Source organism: Taudactylus pleione, unplaced genomic scaffold (assembly GCF_031769625.1).
Source record: "Taudactylus pleione unplaced genomic scaffold, aTauple2 ptg000602l, whole genome shotgun sequence".
In the NCBI taxonomy this organism is placed as follows: Eukaryota; Metazoa; Chordata; class Amphibia; order Anura; family Myobatrachidae; genus Taudactylus; species Taudactylus pleione.
In genome coordinates, this window is record NW_028285004.1 from 5,693,308 (window position 1) to 5,712,783 (window position 19,476).

Genomic DNA, 19,476 nt, shown 5'->3' on the forward strand with positions numbered 1-19,476 from the left:
TTTAAGTGACAATCCTTTTAAAGGCTGAATCAAGCTGGTTTAACCTTTAAACAGGGGTGAGCAATATTGAGCCCTTCAGCTGTTGTTGAACTACACATCCCAGCACGCCTTGCAACAGTTTTAGCATGGCCAAATAGCAAAACTGTGGCAGGGCATGCTGGGATGTGTGGTTCTACAACAGCTGGGGGGCTGCTTATTTCCCACCCCTACTTTAAAAGGATTGTCACTTTAAAAATATGGGGAGATGCGCATACATCCCTGCAGCATCGGCAGTTCAGAGGCTATTATAGTTAGCCCCGCTGTGACATATCATCCCTTCAGGTTACTATTCCATCTCACCTCCCTCCCCCATAATGACTGATAACATTGTCCTCCTCCTCCCCGGCCTCTAATGTTGATGTCCGTGCCCTCCTCTCCACCTACCTCTTTGACCCCCATCTCCTTCCACCTGATCTGGTCTTTCATTCAAGATTTGTTTCCTCACTGCCACCTTCTAATTTGGCACCTTCCCACCAAACATGCTCTAGCCTCCAGCATTCTTATGAGGGACAGAGAGATAGGAGAGAGGGAGACAGTGGTAGAGGGAGAGAGGGAGAAACCTGGTGGAAAAAAAAAACAGATCAAATAACTTGAGAAAGGGATAAACTAGTTTAAAGCTGGGTACACACTGGCAGATATATTGGCCGATCAATTGAACGGCCAATATATCAGATACCCGTAGGCCAGTGTGTACCAGCGATATGTCTATGAATGACGTTGTTCACAGACATATCACGTCGGCTGTGCTGAACAGCCAATGCCAAATATATCTGCAGATATATTGGGGCATCGTACTGTGTGTACAGGCGGTCAGCCAACTGCCCATACACTTGCAGCGGCAGCGACACGCCCCCAGCCAGCGGGACCCGCCCCCCTCCAACACACAGAACACAGATGACGGTTGGTCAGTGTGTATGAACAACCATCATCTGCAGATATATCTGTTTAGTGTGTACCCAACTTAACAAATAAGGAGGCAAAGGAAAGATATATAACATAGATGTCCGCAGCCAGATGCAACATGAGGACAGATGAAGGAAGCAGAGCTGACATAAAGAAACAGAGATTGTGTCCTACTTTGAGGAATCCTAATAAAGTAGTGATAACTGGATGTATGCTCTGTAGCAAAGGCCTACAGATAAGAAGAGAATGCAGAAAATATCTAAACACTAATTTTCAGTGTAAAATGAATCTTTATGTAGGATAAAAAAAAAAAAGATTCACAACTGGACTTTTATATGAATGTTCAATAACATTATTTCAATGTCAAATACGTATTTTTACCAAAAGTCAAATTACCGACTTAATTAAACTAAAACGGAACTTGATACACCGCATCCGGTACACGTTATTAGGCTAACACTCATATCAGTCGGGGAAAGAATGCTAATGGTATTACAGGAGGGATACCTTCATTGTCCCACAGCACTTCAGCCTCTGTATGAAGCATGCACGTGACATGATGTCATAGGCTTATGTGAGCAGTTACACAGCACTTCAGCCTCTGTATGAAGCATGCACGTGACATGATATCACAGGCTTATGTGAGCAGTTACACAGCACTTCAGCCTCTGTATGAAGCATACACGTGACATGATGTCATAGGCTTATGTGAGCAGTTACACAGCAGACTTTACCCCAAGGCTTTAGGTTAGAAACGAAATCCTTCAAATCATAGCTTGTAACTATAAACGTGTTGTGTGGAGCTCCGGTATAATCGCCCATTGCTTGCACTTCACAATGTAACCAAAAATTGCCAGTCCTCCTATCTGAGTGTCACGTATTGGCATGAATTGAAAAAAATAAAATCACTTTCATTCCTCGGAAATATCTAGTGTTGCATTTTAAAAATAAATCTGTGAAAGGAATCCTTTAGAAACTGCTGCTTTTTCTGGCTACCTTAAATTCCTAATTTTCTTCTTTTTCCACCGTTTATTATCCACATCCTCTGCAAAATCTGGGGGATCTGGTATCACAAATCCATCCGTCAATTTGTAATAAACAATAGTTGAATCTGATTCAACAATAGCTAAAAGACAATAATTTGATGTGCTCAGATCCTCTTCTGATGTGTGACCGAGGTTCACAAATTGTTGAATCCTGGAGAAGAAAAATGGAAAAATATATTTTTAACAAGTAATTTTAAAAAAGTCAGATAAATAAGAAATAAAAGGTATATAATGTACAGTACTGTGGTGTTTTATGCCACAATATTCATGCATCTGTTTGTCAGGAGTTTCCACTTTTTGTGCTTAGGGCATTCTGCTCCTTTCACTATGTAACTCTCAGTCTGTGGCTTCCTGCTTGCCTCCAATGGACTCTTCACATCATGCCAAATGCACCAATGTCCTTATCACCAAAATCGTATAGGTCTATTAATCTCCTGGTATACTCTACCCTGAACATTCTTATGATCTGAATGACTGCAAGATTTTCTGCCCTTACCCATTGGCAAGATAACAGATGAGTGGGAGATGAAGGTTGACTTCAAAAAGGTGATGCAACCCTAGAGGGGAAAATTGACCCATAATTTACACATTAACGGAATCATAAGTTCGAAGTAAATCCAGAAAAAAGGTTCAATAATGCACTGTAGAAAGGGGGGGGGGGCAACTTTAAAATGTACAGATCAAATTAGAGTGGGAATCGGACACATTTTAGCTCAACTTTAAATGCAAGTATAAAAATAGAGCTAACCAGTGTATGTGCGCTTTATGCAAAAGCAGCCAGAAGTATTCCTGCTGGAAGAATATTGTATTAGCACCCCTTCCATCTCAACATGGTTTGTCCAGGAGGATATGTGCTCCCTTTAGATTAATTTGCTCATACATACTGATAGACTCCATCTTTTGGGGTGGTCTAAAATATTTGTAAGTATTTATCAAAGTGAGTCTCACCATGTATCGCCAGAATAACTAACTGTGTGTTATTGTGCTGCCTTTTGGCATATCAGACAATAAGTGCTTGACAGAGAAAGCAAAGCATGGTGGAGACAACTGAGGTGGCTTTTATCATATAGATTAGTTATCTCAATCATAAATACAATTAAAAGAATGCCATGGGAAAAACCTATTTATTGCAAGACCATCCTTGTTTACATACTTTATTGTTTGCTCTCCTTGGTAGAACATTGTGCATTATATAGTAAGCATAGAAATAAGGTTCCCTGAAACAAAGAAATGTAACCAGAGAACAGACAGGATTCTTCCAGCCCACACAGAAGAAGAGTAGGGAAATGAAGAGGACGCTTATAGAAAGGTGCTAATTTACTACAAACTGTGAAATTCCTGACATTTATTATACTTTAGAACATTGTTGGTCACCTCCAGCTCCTTCCTGCTTTATTGTCAATATTACTTTTTTACAGCTTGTAACACTTATTTAAAATGTCTGCTGATATATAGTATTATTATAGATAGAGGTCTTTGTGATTAAATATATTGTTTTAATTTATTACTGAATTAAAAATAATATGCAGCCTTTTTGAAGGTTAGAGGGCCTGCAACGGCCAGTGAAGTTTATCAGGTTGCATAACATTGCTTTAGAGAATATTATGATATAATTACCATTTCCATATCTATTTCTGGGGCCAGTAGAAATGTGTCCCTGCCCCCCAACTGTCACACTTGTGCTTTTTACTTTGGATCAATTAGAATTAATGGAATGGAATTAAAGTACAATATCGAGGAAAAATTAACCAAACACTACAATCTGATGTTCCAAGCTGGAAAACACCAGTCACTGGTATACTTTAGTGTAAATGTAGGTTACATCTGCAGGGGGTATAAATGTTAGCATGTTGTTATGAGAGGGATTGGACGACCTCCTTTATTAATTGCATTTACCAATCAATAATTGCAATTTAAAATAATATATGAGGCAACCATAAGGAAATCTGGGATTTGTGCTGCTTTGAGCATCCCTACATCATGTAAGCTTTTAAATATATTTGTCTAATGTAAATAATGAATATTAAAATAAAAAATCATGACAGAATTGGGGGGGGGGGGGGGGCCTGAGCACTGCAGCATCTAATGGTTGGGGTTTGCTGCTAATAGAGAGGTTGCCCAACCTCACGGCAGTCACATTTTTGGGAAGAATCACGCTCAAACCCTTTGTGTGAGTGTGTTGTGGGATTGGTTGTGGCATTGTGTAATGTTATTATTATCCTAATAAATAGTGTGGAGTATGCAATAAAGATCATGTTGCTGAGTGAAAAATGAATATATGAACAGCATGTGCAGTATATGCTTTAATAGCACAGATGGTAGGATATAACATACAATAACACAGTGTAAGCTGTTAATGCACAACAATATCACTTCAATAAATGTGTGAAATAATGCTGCTTGGTATAAATGTCTCAATGCCTCTGCAATGAGCAGTACTTGCAATATACTTTGTATAATAGTCTTTAGCCGGTATCCTATTAGCCCTGAACATTTTTCCCACAAAAAAAACGGGCTTGTAACGCTATTTTTGCGGATGTTCATTATCGGGCTATCCACTTAAAGCCTGTTTCTCTGTGAGAAAACACACAGGGTCCGTGAAATCTGTGTTATTGCGATCACGGACACGAAAACGGGGCCGATTTCGGGGATTTCGTTTCGCCTGCCTGAGGTAGGTGAAACATAATCCCCAATAAGTGCTGGATTTTGGGGCTAATTGGGTAGCCCCGTCGGCTTTAATTAGTCATGGCTAATAGGATACCGGCCTTAGTTGGTGTGAGCCTAGTGGACCCCAGGTCCCTCTCCTAACAAGGCACAATAGGTCACACAAAGTCTTGAGTTTGGAATGATGTTATAATCCAAACAAAGGTAACAGGTCACCTAGCTATTTTATTGTAACAAAAAGAGCAAAAAAAAACAAACCAATTGAAGTCTGCTCCAGGACAAGAAACAGGATTTTGCCGATTGATTAAAAATGTATTCACAGGAGTAGTCTACCTCCTAAATGTCTTTCAATATGTGGCCGTGCCTTTAAAAAGTGAAAACTGACACGGCCCAATTTACAGAAACGCTGCCTGGCATGACCCCCACCCCCAAATGGCCGAAGCCTGTCAATCAGACTGTGGATTAGCGGGTACTGTGTGCAACAATGCAGGACCTGTTCTTCACATGTGTAGAACAAGTCATGCGCAGTCCTCCTGCCATCGGATAAATATGTAAAGAGGAGAGTACATTAATATATGAAGTAAGCACTGCTACATCCAATGGTTTGAATATAGTGTTTGTTACGATGTATACCTACTTTGGGATGTTATGAAAATAACTTGCTTAAAACTTATAGAATGTGGCTTTTTCTAAATTTTCTGATATGTAATACTTCGATACTCTGAACGTTAGGTGCTAAAGATCTAAACATTCCTTGTGAGTAATAACAATAACAGTCCTGGTAAAGTCCCTAAGGATGGAATCCTTGGCTATTGATTGACTACATTTACAACCTGAAGCATTAGGGCTTAGAACACTCAGCAGCCAGAGCAAAAGAGATTCCTGAGACAGAGAATTCACAATTCCCAGACTCAACAACAGGATTCCCCAAGACGCTGTTATTTTTCACAGACAGATGGAGACTTTACAAAAAATTAGAAGCTGCACAGTTAGCTCCGGATCTCTGTGCACCTATCTAACCACTATCCCCAATGTAATTTACTTTGTAAGAAAGTACATCTATGTATTAGAGAGAATAGGGAATGGCATAGGTGAACACAAAAGTTAGTTAAGGCTGCTCAGTTTTTAATATTCTAAAAGGTTAACTTTAATTGTTCCACTTCTGCCAGATGCATTGGTATGAGAGAGTTCTACATTTATCATTACAACTTACAGTAAAGCTGTATGAAAGCTCAAAAGTGCAATTAAACTGTTGTTGTGTGAGGTCACAAAGCTACTTTTGCCTCACTATGCAGGCCAAGTCTGCAGGGGTACAAAAGTCTGCATCTTGTAATTGGATGAGTTGGACACATTGGACCAACTCCATAATTTAGTGGTGCAAACAAAATCAGCTACAAACTATGGGGCTGATGCAGAGTTGCACTTTTAGTACTGCACGTGCTCCTTAGCTGAGAGTTTGCAACTATGAGAGACTATGGGCAATTTAGAGTCATATGCAACCCAGTCACAACGCTACTTGCGGCTTAATCAGTGTAACTGGGTGCAAAAAGGGTATTAACATATATGAAAAGTGCTCTGGGGTGGAATTGCGGGCTATGCAGAGTTGAGCGTATTCAGAGAGCTGTCTGATTTCATAAGGATGTGTGCGCTGCTCTGTGCAGGATTTAAAGGGTCAGGCGCGATGACACAGGAGCTCACTTGGGCACCCGATGGAGACTCGTCCTACTTAAGGAAGTCCATGGGAGTACTTCCTTGCCAGAGTATAGGCTCACCTATCTCCAGCGTTCTGACATCTGTGTATCCTGACATCTGATCCAGACCTCGGCTATTTCAATTTTCCTGATTCCGTTTGACCCCTTGGTACTGCGTCTAGCGATTCTGGTTTTGACCTTGACCTGATTTAGTCTGATCCTCTATTCTGCACCGTTCCCCTGGTTCTGATCCGGCTTGTCGACTACGCTCATATACTTCACTTCCAGTTACACTCCAGTGCACACCAGCACCCATACTAGGGAACCTACTCGGAGGGGCGCGAACTGGTTTTCAGGTGCACCTAAGTCCAAACCCCCTTGCAGGGTCCCTGTTGAATACTACTGTCACGTTAGACTCTGCAACTCTGTACTGGGTATTAACCAATCCTGAAGTGGGGGCATGCATCTAATATTCATCGATGAATTGTGACAGTCTGCATTTTTCTTAATTAAGAATCAGCACACATTTAAAAATAAACTGTTGCAACACATTAAAACGTAATTCATTCAGATAAATAACACTATATAATGAAAGTAACAAAATAATTTTTACAAATCACACTACATGCAAAATTTACAAAGCGGCGGGTTCTAAACCCCGGCGGTTTGGCGGCAGTTTTGCTATCCGCAGATTTACTAAGGCCAAAGCCCCTGCAAAACCACAGTCAAACAAATTTTAGAATAGAATAGAACAGGGCTATCATTTAGAAACCGCTGCCAATCCAACACTAAATCCCGTGGTTTAGAACCCACCGTCAAACGGCCACCAAACTGCCGGGGTTTAGAACCCAACACTTAGTAAATTTTGCCCTACGATACTGAACATATAGGGAGACAATAATTTACTATTCAAATATTATTGGTTAGCTATAACAGATCTTGTGCATAGTCACACAGTCATGTACCTCTTCCTATGATCATGCTATACTTTACACAAGCTTTCCTTTACCTTCAACCATGAGAGTGGACATGCACATATTCTCCAGGCAATGGTTTGAATATCTACTTAGCTGCCTGAGATGCTGAAAGCAGCTGTCATTTTTCCCTGCATCAACTACATGACATTGCCTCCCCCTTCACTAAATGACAAATGACCCAGTCAGTAGGTCCCACCGTGTAACAAGCTTACCAAGGCTCAGTCATATACACCTCTTTAAATCTCCGCCATCAACCTTCTCCTCCTTAGTGATACTGAACTGATGTTTCCCTGAATCACTCTGATTGTAGAAACTCAGCAGAAGGATAGGGATCCCCTCTTTGGGGGGCTTCTCGGAGCAGCACAGGGCTGATTCACAGAACAAATACTAGACACACAAGGCCTAAATCTGGCCTGTGCTGGTTCTAAATCTGAACATGTGACATTATGATATCACAACAAGGGGTTGGAGCCAAGGAGACCAAGATGAAGCTGAACTCCTTAGAACATGGTAAAAAGCATGTGCACACCCGAACAGCATACCAATATGGGATTCTTGATTATTTAATTCTAAATTCTATCCTGAACCATGAGCATTATCATGGGAGTTGGTCCCTCCTTTGTTGCCCACTCTTCTGGAAAGAGTTTTGAAACAGGGCAACAGGGATTCGCATCATAATGTCAAAAGAACATTAGTGAGGTCAGGCACTGATGTTGGGCAAGAAGGCCTGACTCGCAGTTAGCATTCCAATTCATCCCAATGATGTTTGATGAGGCTCTAGTTCTTCCACTACACACTCTGCAAATCATTTTTCAGTTGGCATTATCATGCTGAAACCCAAATTTGGAAGAACACAATTCTCTAGCTTGTCATCGCATACCGTAACATTAAGATTTCTCTTCACTGGAACTAAGGGCCCAAACCAAATAATGAAAAACAGTCCCATGCCATTATTTTTCCTCCATCACATTTTACATGTGACAGTACACATTTGTGGTATCTGCCAGACTCAGGTGATTAAGTGTGATTAGTCACTCCAGAGAATGCATTTCCACTGCTACAGAGTCCAATGGCGGTATGCTTTGCACCACTCCAGAAGATGTTTGGCATTGCACATTGAATAAGTCTTGTGCTGGAGTAGTTTCCATATGCAGTTTGGCACTGGTTAGCTTGTGTTACAAATGAGGACAGAGAAATTTTACAGGTTATGGGGTTCAGCATTCAAGCCACACAAGTTCACAGAATGGGAGTTTTGCACCACAGTTGTTGCTGTTCCTAGATATTTCCACTTCACAATAACAGCAATTTTGTGTTGCAGCTCTTGCAGGGCAGATATTTGACAAATTGAATTGATGGAAAGGTGGCATCCTATGACAGTGTCAATAAAAGTCACTTAGCTCCGCAGGACAACTAATTCTACTGGTAATGTTGGACTATGGAGATTACATGGCTGTATTTCTTGATTTTATACACCTGCTAACAATGGGTGTGTCTGAAATGGGCAAAAGCACTAACTAGAAGGGTTACACATACTTTGGCCACACAATATGTGATATAAAATACAACACAATAAGTTTGTGAAATTAGCTCAGGGAAAAATGAAATGTAAAATATGCTCAAGAAATGATGAGAAAAATACAGTACTAAAAAGAGCATGAATAGAAGTAAAAAACAAGTATAATCTTAGAGATTATAAAATACAATAACTGTACACTACAGAAAATAACAAAATGGGTAAAAGATCAGAAGTATTCATTTGCCAGCATGTTCCTCTAACAATACATTTTTTCTTTTTTTTTACTAAATATTTTATATTATATATTCAAATACATATTTAGTTAATGCTGCATATTTTGTGTGTAGAACAATAAAATATGAATTGAAATCTGTTGCACAATTTTGCAATCTTATTATTTTCAGATCTATTTTCAAAGTTTATAATGCAAATTTAAAAACTATTCTCGCAATAAGTAAAACTGGTAAAAGAAAATAACAAAAAGTTATTTTTGTTACAACTGTTTATTTAAAAAATGTAGCTGCAACAAAAGCTACATATATATGTACATGATTACAAAGACCAAAAATAAACGAGACATACTAAAGGCGGGTTATCCACTACACGATTAAACAGAGCCATTGAACGATAATGATATCGTTCAATCGCTCGTTAATCATACACAAATCGGGCATGCAAATGTCGGAAACGACCAGCGATGCACGCTCCCGCTGGTCGTTTCCGACAATCAATCATCGCCCGAACCTGCTGGTCCATCTGCCGATACCGACAGATTAACCATGTTTGGGGATGATGGAGGGTGCCTACACTGAACAACTGATCGCTCAGTGTAGGCACTGCAGGGGATGAGGAACGACGGTACGATTACAATGTCATAATCGTACTGTCTTCCCTGGGTCGGGTAGTGGATGTGCGGCATTAGACAGAAAAGAAGGGGGTGGGTGAGTAATATAACTCAACAATTACAACAAATAAATAATATGAGATATGGTAAGAACTTACCTTTGTTATCTCTATTTCTACGAAGTCCATAGGGTTCCACAGGATACCTTGGGGGTATAGGTGATGACGTCAGGCATCGGGCACCATAGAGTTAAAGTTTTCAGCATCCCAGGATGCACTAGGGTCCCCCTCCTATACCCCGCCCCCGAGCCAAGGCATCTCAGTTACGTACCAAGCCATAGGCCGGAGGAGGATAAGGAAGAGAGAGAAAAAAGATCTGGACACACACAAGAATCACATTCTCACCAGAGGGAGACGGAAAAACCGGTGACCAGAGTAAAGCCCATCTGCAGCACAGGTGTGACAGGGCAGGAGTCCTGTGGAACCTTATGGACTTCGTAGAAATAGAGATAACAAAGGTAAGTTCTTACCATATCTCATATTTTCTACATCGGGGTCCATAGGGTATCCACAGGATACCTTGGGGATGTCCCAAAGCAGTATCCTTTAAGGGTGGGGACGCTCCTGTGCTGAAAGGAAAATCCGCCGCCCGAAGGAAGGATCCTGAGAGGCAAAGGTGTCAAAAGCGTAATACCTCACAAAGGTATGGACCGAGGACCACGTAGCAGCCTTACAGATCTGAACTGCAGAGGCACCACGTCGAACTGCCCACGAAGGACCCACAAACCTAGTGGAATGAGCCCTGACAGAGGATGGAACCGGAAGGCATTCATGAAGATAAGCTTCACAAATTGCCATACGAATCCAACCTGCCAAAGTCTGCTTTGAAGCAGGCCAACCCTTTTTACGTAAGCCATAGAGGACAAACAAGGCGTACGACTTCCTAAACAAAGAAGTGCGGTCAACATAAATCCTTAAGGCCCGCACAACGTCCAAAGTGGCCTCACCCACTGAAGGGTCAGGTGAGTTGAAAGCCAGCACAACGATTTCCTCGTTGATGTGGAAACTTGAAACAACTTTGGGAAGGAATCCAAGACGAGTGCGCAGCACCGCCCTGTTCCTATGAAAAATCAGAAAAGGGGGTCTACAGGAGAGAGCCCGTAAGTCAGAAACACGTCTGGCCGAAGCAATGGCCAGAAGGAAAATTGTTTTAGCTGTCAGCCATTTAAGGTCCACCGAGCCCAGTGGTTCAAACGGCGGTCCCTGGAGAGCCCTCAGGACCACAGCTAAATCCCAAGGCGCCACCGGTGGAACAAAAGGTGGCTGAACTCGAAGAACACCTTGCATAAAGGTGCGCACATCAGGGATTGCAGCAATCCTACGATGGAACCAGACTGACAGGGCAGACACCTGCACCTTCAGAGATGCAAGGCCCATGGTCCAGTCCCGCCTGTAGGAAAGCTAACACTCTAGACGGGCGGAACTCCCAAGGGGCATAACCTCTCGGTCGACACCACTGGAAGAATGTATGCCACACAGGATGGTATATCCTTGCAGAGGATGGTTTCCGAGCCCTTAGCATAGTTTGCACTACAGAGCTGGAAAACCCCCTGGACCTTAACATGGCCGTCTCAACAGCCACGCCGTCAAAGACAGCCGAGTCAGGTTCGGGTGAAGACAAGGATCCTGTGACAGTAGGTTCGGTCGTAACGGCAACCGCAGAGGAATGTCCACGGACAGCCCCTGGAGGTCTGAGAACCAGTGCCGCCTTTGCGCGCGGGAGCTATCAACAGGAGCGTCCCTCCTTCCTGTTTGAATTTCCGGATTACCCGTGGAAGAAGGGAAAACAGAGGAAATAGATAAGCAAACCGGAACGTCCACTGGACGGACAGAACATCCATCATTTTTTGCGAGACCCGTACACCGGCAACTTGTTGTTGTGCCGTGACGCCATGAGGTCGATCTCTGGAAGACCCCACCTGTCCACCAGAAGCTGAAAGACGTCCTGGTGCAGAGACCATTCCCCTGGATGAACGTCCTGGCGACTGAGAAAGTCCGCCTCCCAGTTTAGGACTCCCGGGATGACTACTGCCGATATGGCCGGGAGATTGCGCTCCGCCCAAACCAGGATTCGGGACACCTCTACGAGTGCCGCCCGACTTCGGGTTCCTCCTTGCCGATTTATGTAGGCCACGGTGGTGGCGTTGTCCCACTGGACCTGCACGGGGTGACCTTGGAGAACCCGATGTACCTGCTGGAGAGCATTGAAAACCGTGCGGAGCTCCAAGATTTTTATTGGAAGCTCTGTTTCCGCCTGAGTCCATCTGCCCTGGAACAAGTGTGGACCAGTGACTGCTCCCCAGCCCCGAAGGCTGGCGTCCGTTGTCAACAGGACCCAATTCGCCACCCAGAATAGACGGCCCTTGTTGAGATGGGTCGTCTGCAACCACCAGGCTAGGGACAGGCGAACCTCCGGAGTGAGCACCATCGTCTGGGACTTTAGACTCTGAGGCAGTCCATTCCATCTGGACAGGATCAATTGCTGCAGAGGTCTGGAGTGAAACTGAGTATATTCCATGTCGAATACTGACACCATGGAGCCCAGTAACCTCATCTAGTGTTCCCGCTAGGCTGTTTTAGCGGGGCGCGGCGCCCTGCCCTCCTTCTGGAGGGCAAAAAGCACCCTGCCCTCCAGGAGGAGGGCAAAAAGCGCCCTGCCCTGACAGCCTGCGGGAGCCGTTCTCACCCGCGGGACGCAGTGTCCCGCGGGTGGACAAACATGCGGTGACCCGGTCACCACCGGGGAATAGACGCCGGGCGCATGCGCCCGGCGTCTATTCTCCCTTTCTGCAGCGCTTGGGGGCTGCCCGGCATGTCCGTAAGCGCCGGGCACGCCCCCAAGTATGACGAAAAGGGGGACGCGTCTTATAGACACGCCCCCTTTTCGTAACCATGCCCCCTTTTCGGACGCGCGCGCGCACAACATTGCCCTCTCTAGCTCCGGCGCCCTGCCTGCCGCCGGAGCTAGAGGGAACACTATCATCGCCGAGTGCAGAGACACATGGCGACTCTGCAGACAACTGCGCACCCTCAACTGTAAGGCAGAGATCTTTTCCCCCGTCACAAAGATCCTTTGCTGTCTGGAGTCCAATAAGGCTCCGTGGTGTAGAATCCTGAGACGGGATCAGGGTGGACTTCTGACAGTTTATTAACCAGCCGTGCCGTTGCAGTACCGCAATTGTCAGGTCCAAGTGGCGTAGAAGGAGCTCTGGAGATCTTGCTACCAACAGAAGGTCGTCTAGGTACGGCAACATGCGGACTCCCTGCAGCCGCAGGGAAGCCGCCATGACCGCCATAACCTTGGTGAACACACGTGGTGCTGTCGCCAGGCCAAAAGGTAACGCCCAGAACTCGAAGTGATCGTTGCGGATTGCAAACCTGAGGAACTGTTGATGGCATAAAAGAATAGGGACATGCAGTTAAGTGTCCTGTATGTCCAACGACACCATGTAATCCCCAGGTTCCAGGGCCAGAATGATGGACCGTAGGGTCTCCATCCGAAACCTGGCACCCGCAAGGACTTGTTGAGTGCTTTGAGGTTGAGGATCGGACGGTACGACCCATTGGGTTTCTGCACCAAAAACAGATTTGTAATAGAAAACCCTGGCCCCTCTGGGAGAATGGAACAGGCACTATAACTCCAGCCTGGAGCATAGTGTGCAATACCTTCCGCAGTTCCATGGCTTTGTTCCGGTCTGGTGGAAGACCCGTGGTGAAGAATCGGGATGGGGGCCTGTGCCGAAAGGAGAGGGCATACCCGTGAGAAACCACCTCGTGAACCCAATTGTCTGTCGTGGTTACCGACCAACACTGGGCGAACTGCAGCAGGCGGCCTCTCACTTTGGGATCGCCCAAAGGGAGGCCCGGACCGTCAGGCCGCAGGCTTGTCATCTGACTTAGGGGCCGGACGTCTGGTACTCCAGGCCTGTTTCCGGGGCTTGGCCGATTTTTTGGGGCCAGCCTGTCGGGGAAAAGACTGTGCTTTAGGCCTACCCTGGGCCCTGTAAGGCCGAAAGGACGACGTACCTGAACTGGAAGGAACTGCAGCAGATGGGAGACATGCAGATTTGGCTGCCGCCAGCGTGGCTACAATTTTGTCCAGATCCGGACCAAATAGGACTTCTCCATTAAAAGACAAAGCTTCCAAGCCCTTTTTGGAATCAACGTCCGCCTTCCAAGATCGCAACCATAAAGTGCGACGAGCAGCTACAGCTGCCGAAGAAATCCGAGAAGTTAGGGTATTGATATCCAAGGCCGCTTCATTGATGTAAGTGGCCGAATCCCGAAGATTGCCTACCAACTCGGTCTGTTCAGCCGAACAGTCGGAATCCAAAGACGCCTCCAAACTATCCGTCCAGCTCTCCATAGCTCTGGCTACCCAACAAATGGCCATAGCCGGCCTGGCTGCCCCCCCCGCGAGGGAATAAACGGACTTTAGGCAGATCTCCACCTTACAGCCCGTAGCATCCTTCAAGGAGGACATGGAGGGCATGGGCAACGTGGCACTTCGGACTAGGCGTGTCACATGAGAATCCACCTGTGGAGGGGATTCCCACTTAGAAAAATAATTGTCTGCAAACGGGTAAGCCACCGCCAAGCGTCTCTGAGGCTGATACCGTTTACCAGGGTGTTTCCATGCCTCCTCTAAATGGACTACTAACTGACCCGAAAGAGGAAACACTGTGGCATCACCCTTGATATCCTTAAAAATGGCATATTTTGACTTGGACACCGGAGGATCTTCATCCTCAATCACTAAAGCCGTGCGGACTGCCCGAATAAGTCCAGGAATATAAACCTTGGACTTAGCGTCCGACTCTTTAGTACGGAGAGGTTCTTGGTCAGAAAGATCCAGAATCTCCCCATCATCAGACGTCCCGTCGTCATCCTCATAAGGAGCGGACAAAGACGCCACCGGCCGCTCATGTGGCCGCAACACAGACTCCCCTTGTAACACGTCCGTCAAATGCTGTACAGAACTTGTTAGTGAATTAACCCACGCAGGCTCCTGAGAGAGACCTGGGGAGGGGAAATAGGGAGACTGTGGGGTACCATCAATTGTCTCAGGAAATCCTGCATGGGTGACGACACCACTGACTGCTGGGACAATCCCATCTGTGAAAACGCAGGCTGCGGAGCTAACTGGCCCACTAGGGTTGCAAGCGCTTTGGCGAAACAAGCCCAGGGCGGTTCCTGTACCGGAGCCGTGACAGTAATTGGCCGCGCCAATGAATAACACTGCTGACATAGCCCCTCCGCGTTACCCTCCCCCTCCGCTATTGTAGCTTACACGTAGTACACATAAGCTGGAGAGGAAAGTCACTCTCAGACATGATGATAAGTATGTCACCCCTCTCACTGATACTTGTTAGTACAGTGTGAGACCACCCTGCAATCACCGCACCGCAAGGGCTTTAGCAGAAGAAGAGCAGGGACAGTGAAATGGCTGACAGTAGAAAATGAAAGTACAGGCAGCAGACGCTAGCAGCAGTCACATACAATGCAAAGAAATCAATTCCTGCACTATCAGCGCTGATCCTCAACTACGCAGACACAGAGCCAGGTAGGACACAGCGCTGCATACACAGACCTGTTACCAACGGAGGAGAGGTATGCCGGGGGACCCAGACCACGATGCCACCGATCATCAGCGTCCAGCAGCGCTCACCATGCTTCAGCAAAGATGGCCACCGAGGAGCAGAGAGGAGACCGGCCTGGGGGAGGAGCGCTGCCACAGGGCCAGTCAGCGGATGCAGAGAGGGCTGTGTGCAGCGGGGGAGGCGCCGGCTGTGTAAAGGGAAGGCGCGCTCCCCTGGCATGCAATTAATCCCTGGGACGCCGCAGCGCTACCGCTCAGCCGCGGTCCGCTGTCGGGGGGGTAGTGGAAGCGCAGGTTAGTTACCTGGCTCCACGCTGAAGCCAGTCCCCAGGGAGCCCCCTGCCTGGGGACTCTGGACCATGTGCTCAGCAGGGACCCACCGCGGGACCCCGCTGCTTACCTGCTGCCCCCTTGAATCTAGCCATGGTCTCAAACATCTGGGGTCACCGCTTGCTGTGACCCCAGATGCTTACCAGCATCCCCGGATCAGTACCGGCGTTCTGGTACCGGCGGGGGTGTAGGGAAGACAGCATGGACATCAGCATTGACTGTCCATGCTGTACTTCCAGATGAGCAGCCACAGCTACTGTGAAGAAAACTTCAGGGGCTAACCTTAGCCCCCCTCTAAACAGGTGCATCCGACACCGAGCCGGGCACCAACGAAACTGAGATGCCTTGGCCCGGGGGCAGGGTATAGGAGGGGGACCCTAGTGCATCCTGGGAGGCTGAAAACTTTAACTCTATGGTGCCCGATGTCTGACGTCATCACCTATACCCCCCAAGGTATCCTGTGGATACCCTATGGACCCTGATGTAGAAATAAGCGATTGGTAGGAGTTCATGAAGACTGTGCTATATTCGTTGGTTAGATCTCCCAAATCTTTTCTCAGCAATAAATATTTCTCAAAGGACACTGGGAGGAACTCAATTGCCCACGATCATTATTTGTGCGGTAAAAACGGAACTTTACAGCAAATTTTTTTGGGCAATCAATTACCCCATTTTTACCGCACAAAATAATTCCTGTTTTCGTGCAAAACCACTGAGGACCTGGGATAAGTTCCTGGCTGCAAAAAAATAGCACTTATCGGGATTTTGTTTCACCTAGGAAAAAATTCCAGATGGTGCCAGCTTCCTGTCAGCAGCCCAGCATGTGCTGCTGTGTGCTGGGCAGAAGTGGGACGAGGAAGACTTCTGCCTCTGAGCAGAAGCAGTCTCTTCTCCTCTGTGGGGGTGTGCGAACACACTGATCGCGGCCCCCCTGAAGCCCCACCTCTCAGCATGGCCATTTTTGTTTTCCTTCTAAGGGGGGGGCGTGACCTTGCCTACCATGATTATGCCACACCCCGATAACTTCCGAGTCTTCAGGGCTAATTGAATTAGCCCTGGGAATCAATTAGCCGGCGGTAAATGGTTGTTACAAACAGGATGTGTAGAATTCACTGTATCATTGTAATTTCTGAAGTTCCCAGGTAGGTTGAAAATCAACCAAAACTCATATAAAAATCTTTTGATATGATTTGCCACTTGGGCATTTTCAGTTTTGCAACAGAACTGGCCAATAATGAGACCGAGTTTTGAATGTCTACAACAATAATTTTAAATTTTCTTAAATATAATATAAAACTAAATTATATGGGGTTGGCTATGAATAATCCCGACGCCGGAAACCCAAAGGTCCAAAATCCTGGCAGGGGTGGTAAGTACCCTAACCCTCCCATGGTGGTGCCTAACCCTAACCTCCCCGCGGTGATGCCTAGCCCTAACCCCCTTTTCCGCACCCTAACCCTAACCCTCCCCGGGGAGTGCCTAACCCTAACCTCCCCCCGGTGGTGCCTAACCATAAGCGCCGCTCACCGCAGCCCAGCCCTAACCTTCCCCGGGGGGGAGCCTAACCCTAATCTCCCTTTGGGGGTCCCTACACCTAACCACCCCATCCCCGGGCTAAGTGTAATACTTACCCGTATACTTACCTTCAGGATGGCGGGGTCGGGATGCCGTCCGCCGGCATATTAAACGTATCCCATTGTGCTTAATATTTGTAAATGAACATACATTATTATTTTAAACAGATCCCGGTCTTTGCTATTTTGGTATATAATAACCTTATGTAGCATGTTTTATTTTTTTATTATGTCAAATCTAAAATACATTTCCTGGTATCAAAACATTTTACCTTCTCAGTCCATCACTAAACATTAACACATTTACTGTTGAATCTCTTCACTTGTAAAAGCCCTACGCTCCAGAAAGGCTGAGCACAGTAACAAGACTCCCTCTTACATGGTTAAGCAAACAAACAAAGGAGGTCTTTAAAATGTGTGATGGTGGAATGAAATTGGAGTATACTTCTGTCATTGCTTGTAATAGAAATGAACAATGTATATGAATAAAAGACATTCACGGGAACAGTAATGTCTCTATTGCCCTATACAAGAGAACACCAGAGCCTCCAGTACAGCCGTGTTCCTCCAAAAACTCTTGAATATTCAAAGACAGACAACGGACACAGTAGCTTACACACCGCAAGGCATTTGTACAAGTGACTGTAAGAAATGAAAGGAAGTTGGTCCCCAGCTAGGAAGCAGAACAATCAAGTACTTGTGTAACTGGCAATCCTACATTTGGCAACAAAAAATTTGAGAGTTTTCAATTTACTGCAAGATAAAAACGTAAATGTCTGTTTATATGCAGCTGGTTATATTGAATGTATGCATTGATTTAGTCTCAAATGCATTAGAAGGCAATTACAGAATTGCAATTAAAAACATAAGTACTGTTATCTGATGTATATACCAAAGATATTTATCAGCAGTAAGCTGCCACATAGACACAGCACATCCATGAATAATAGGATGCAGGATGTTCTCCAGAGCTCAGACATAAATAATGGAAGACCCAAAATAATGTAAATCATTCTACAAAATGTTAACCATTTTATGTTTTTTTGTGTTGTGTTATATTTTCCAAAGGTAACTTTATATTTTCATGTCTAACTAATTGACTTTTACGTTGTTGTTGTTTTCCAGGAGCGATATGGCCTGCATTAGTGTTTTATTAGATTATGTTAGAAAAAACAGGCATAATCATAGAAACAATTACTACTCCAGAGTTAGTTCCATAGTTATCTTTATGCAATTAGTGCAGCCAAAGAAAATGTTTGTCTAATACTCTCAAGTGTAGGGATACCAGAAATATATATATATACTTTTTGCAAGGTTTGATGTAGTTATAGTGCCAGGAGCAGTGATATGATTATTTTTGTTTCTAACTAATCAAATCTTTTTTACCAAATCAGCTAAATTTAGGGGTTTGTCTGGAAATAATGTTATTGCACATTATCCATAACTAAGGCTTTGCAAGGGCCATAAAAGCCTTACTTCTGCCTGTACATAGGAATTAAGGCCCAAAGCATACTTACCTACACTACCGCAAGGTTTGGCAGACTGACAATTTTTTCGGGGTAGTCCTCTGGACCCCATGAGAGTGGGTGGATCTCCCTCATCCAGCCCACATTCTAATGAAGTGGGTAGGATTTGGAGAATAATAACGAGAATCGTAGGTCCATAGGAAGGGTAGCGGGGCCAATATGATGCGATTCTACATTCCGCCGCCGTCATTGTCACCTGCATCTCCTCTCCGGACTTCTTCCACAGAGGAGAAAGCAAAAGTCAGTAAGTATGGCCCAAAGGGACCAATATAGTAGGTAGCAGCACTTTTTGACTTTTCCAGTAGACTATATTACAGTTTTATCTTTATGCACTGCCTTTCATATGGCTCTCCAAACAATCCTGCACAATTAATTATGATTAGCCTACTAATTCCTCCCCAATATGGGCCTGAGTCAGACGTAATGCTGATATTTACACAAATGGTCAGTGTTTTTTTACAGCACATGCCTCTTAATTAGGCTAAAAGTTGCATAGCGTATGTGTACCTCTGTTTGTGCATACAGAGTGGCAGGACTGATTGAGATGCACAGTCTCAGATATGTATTGGGCGTTCCTGTCCAGTGACTGGGAGGTGACTACTCAAATGAAATCCAGCAACAGTGTGCGACTTTGAATTAATGTGAACTTGTGATTACCAATTGTGACATACAGTAATGCGCACTTACCATGTGACACATAGTGATGCA

At 45.2% G+C, this 19,476-nt stretch overlaps 1 protein-coding gene across 2 annotated transcripts in view; it reads right to left on the reverse strand.

The window, feature by feature from the left end:
- Positions 1–1,258: 1,258 nt before the first annotated feature.
- The window catches only part of TSEN15 (tRNA splicing endonuclease subunit 15), a 76,844-nt gene continuing 58,626 nt past the window's right edge, over positions 1,259–19,476 (reverse strand). For both annotated transcript variants that reach the window (XM_088453898.1, XM_088453899.1), the window contains exon 4: positions 1,259–2,139. In XM_088453898.1, the coding sequence (XP_088310024.1) occupies positions 1,935–2,139 (205 nt within the window). In that variant the 3' untranslated portion in view covers positions 1,259–1,934. The remainder of the gene's footprint in view (positions 2,140–19,476) is intronic.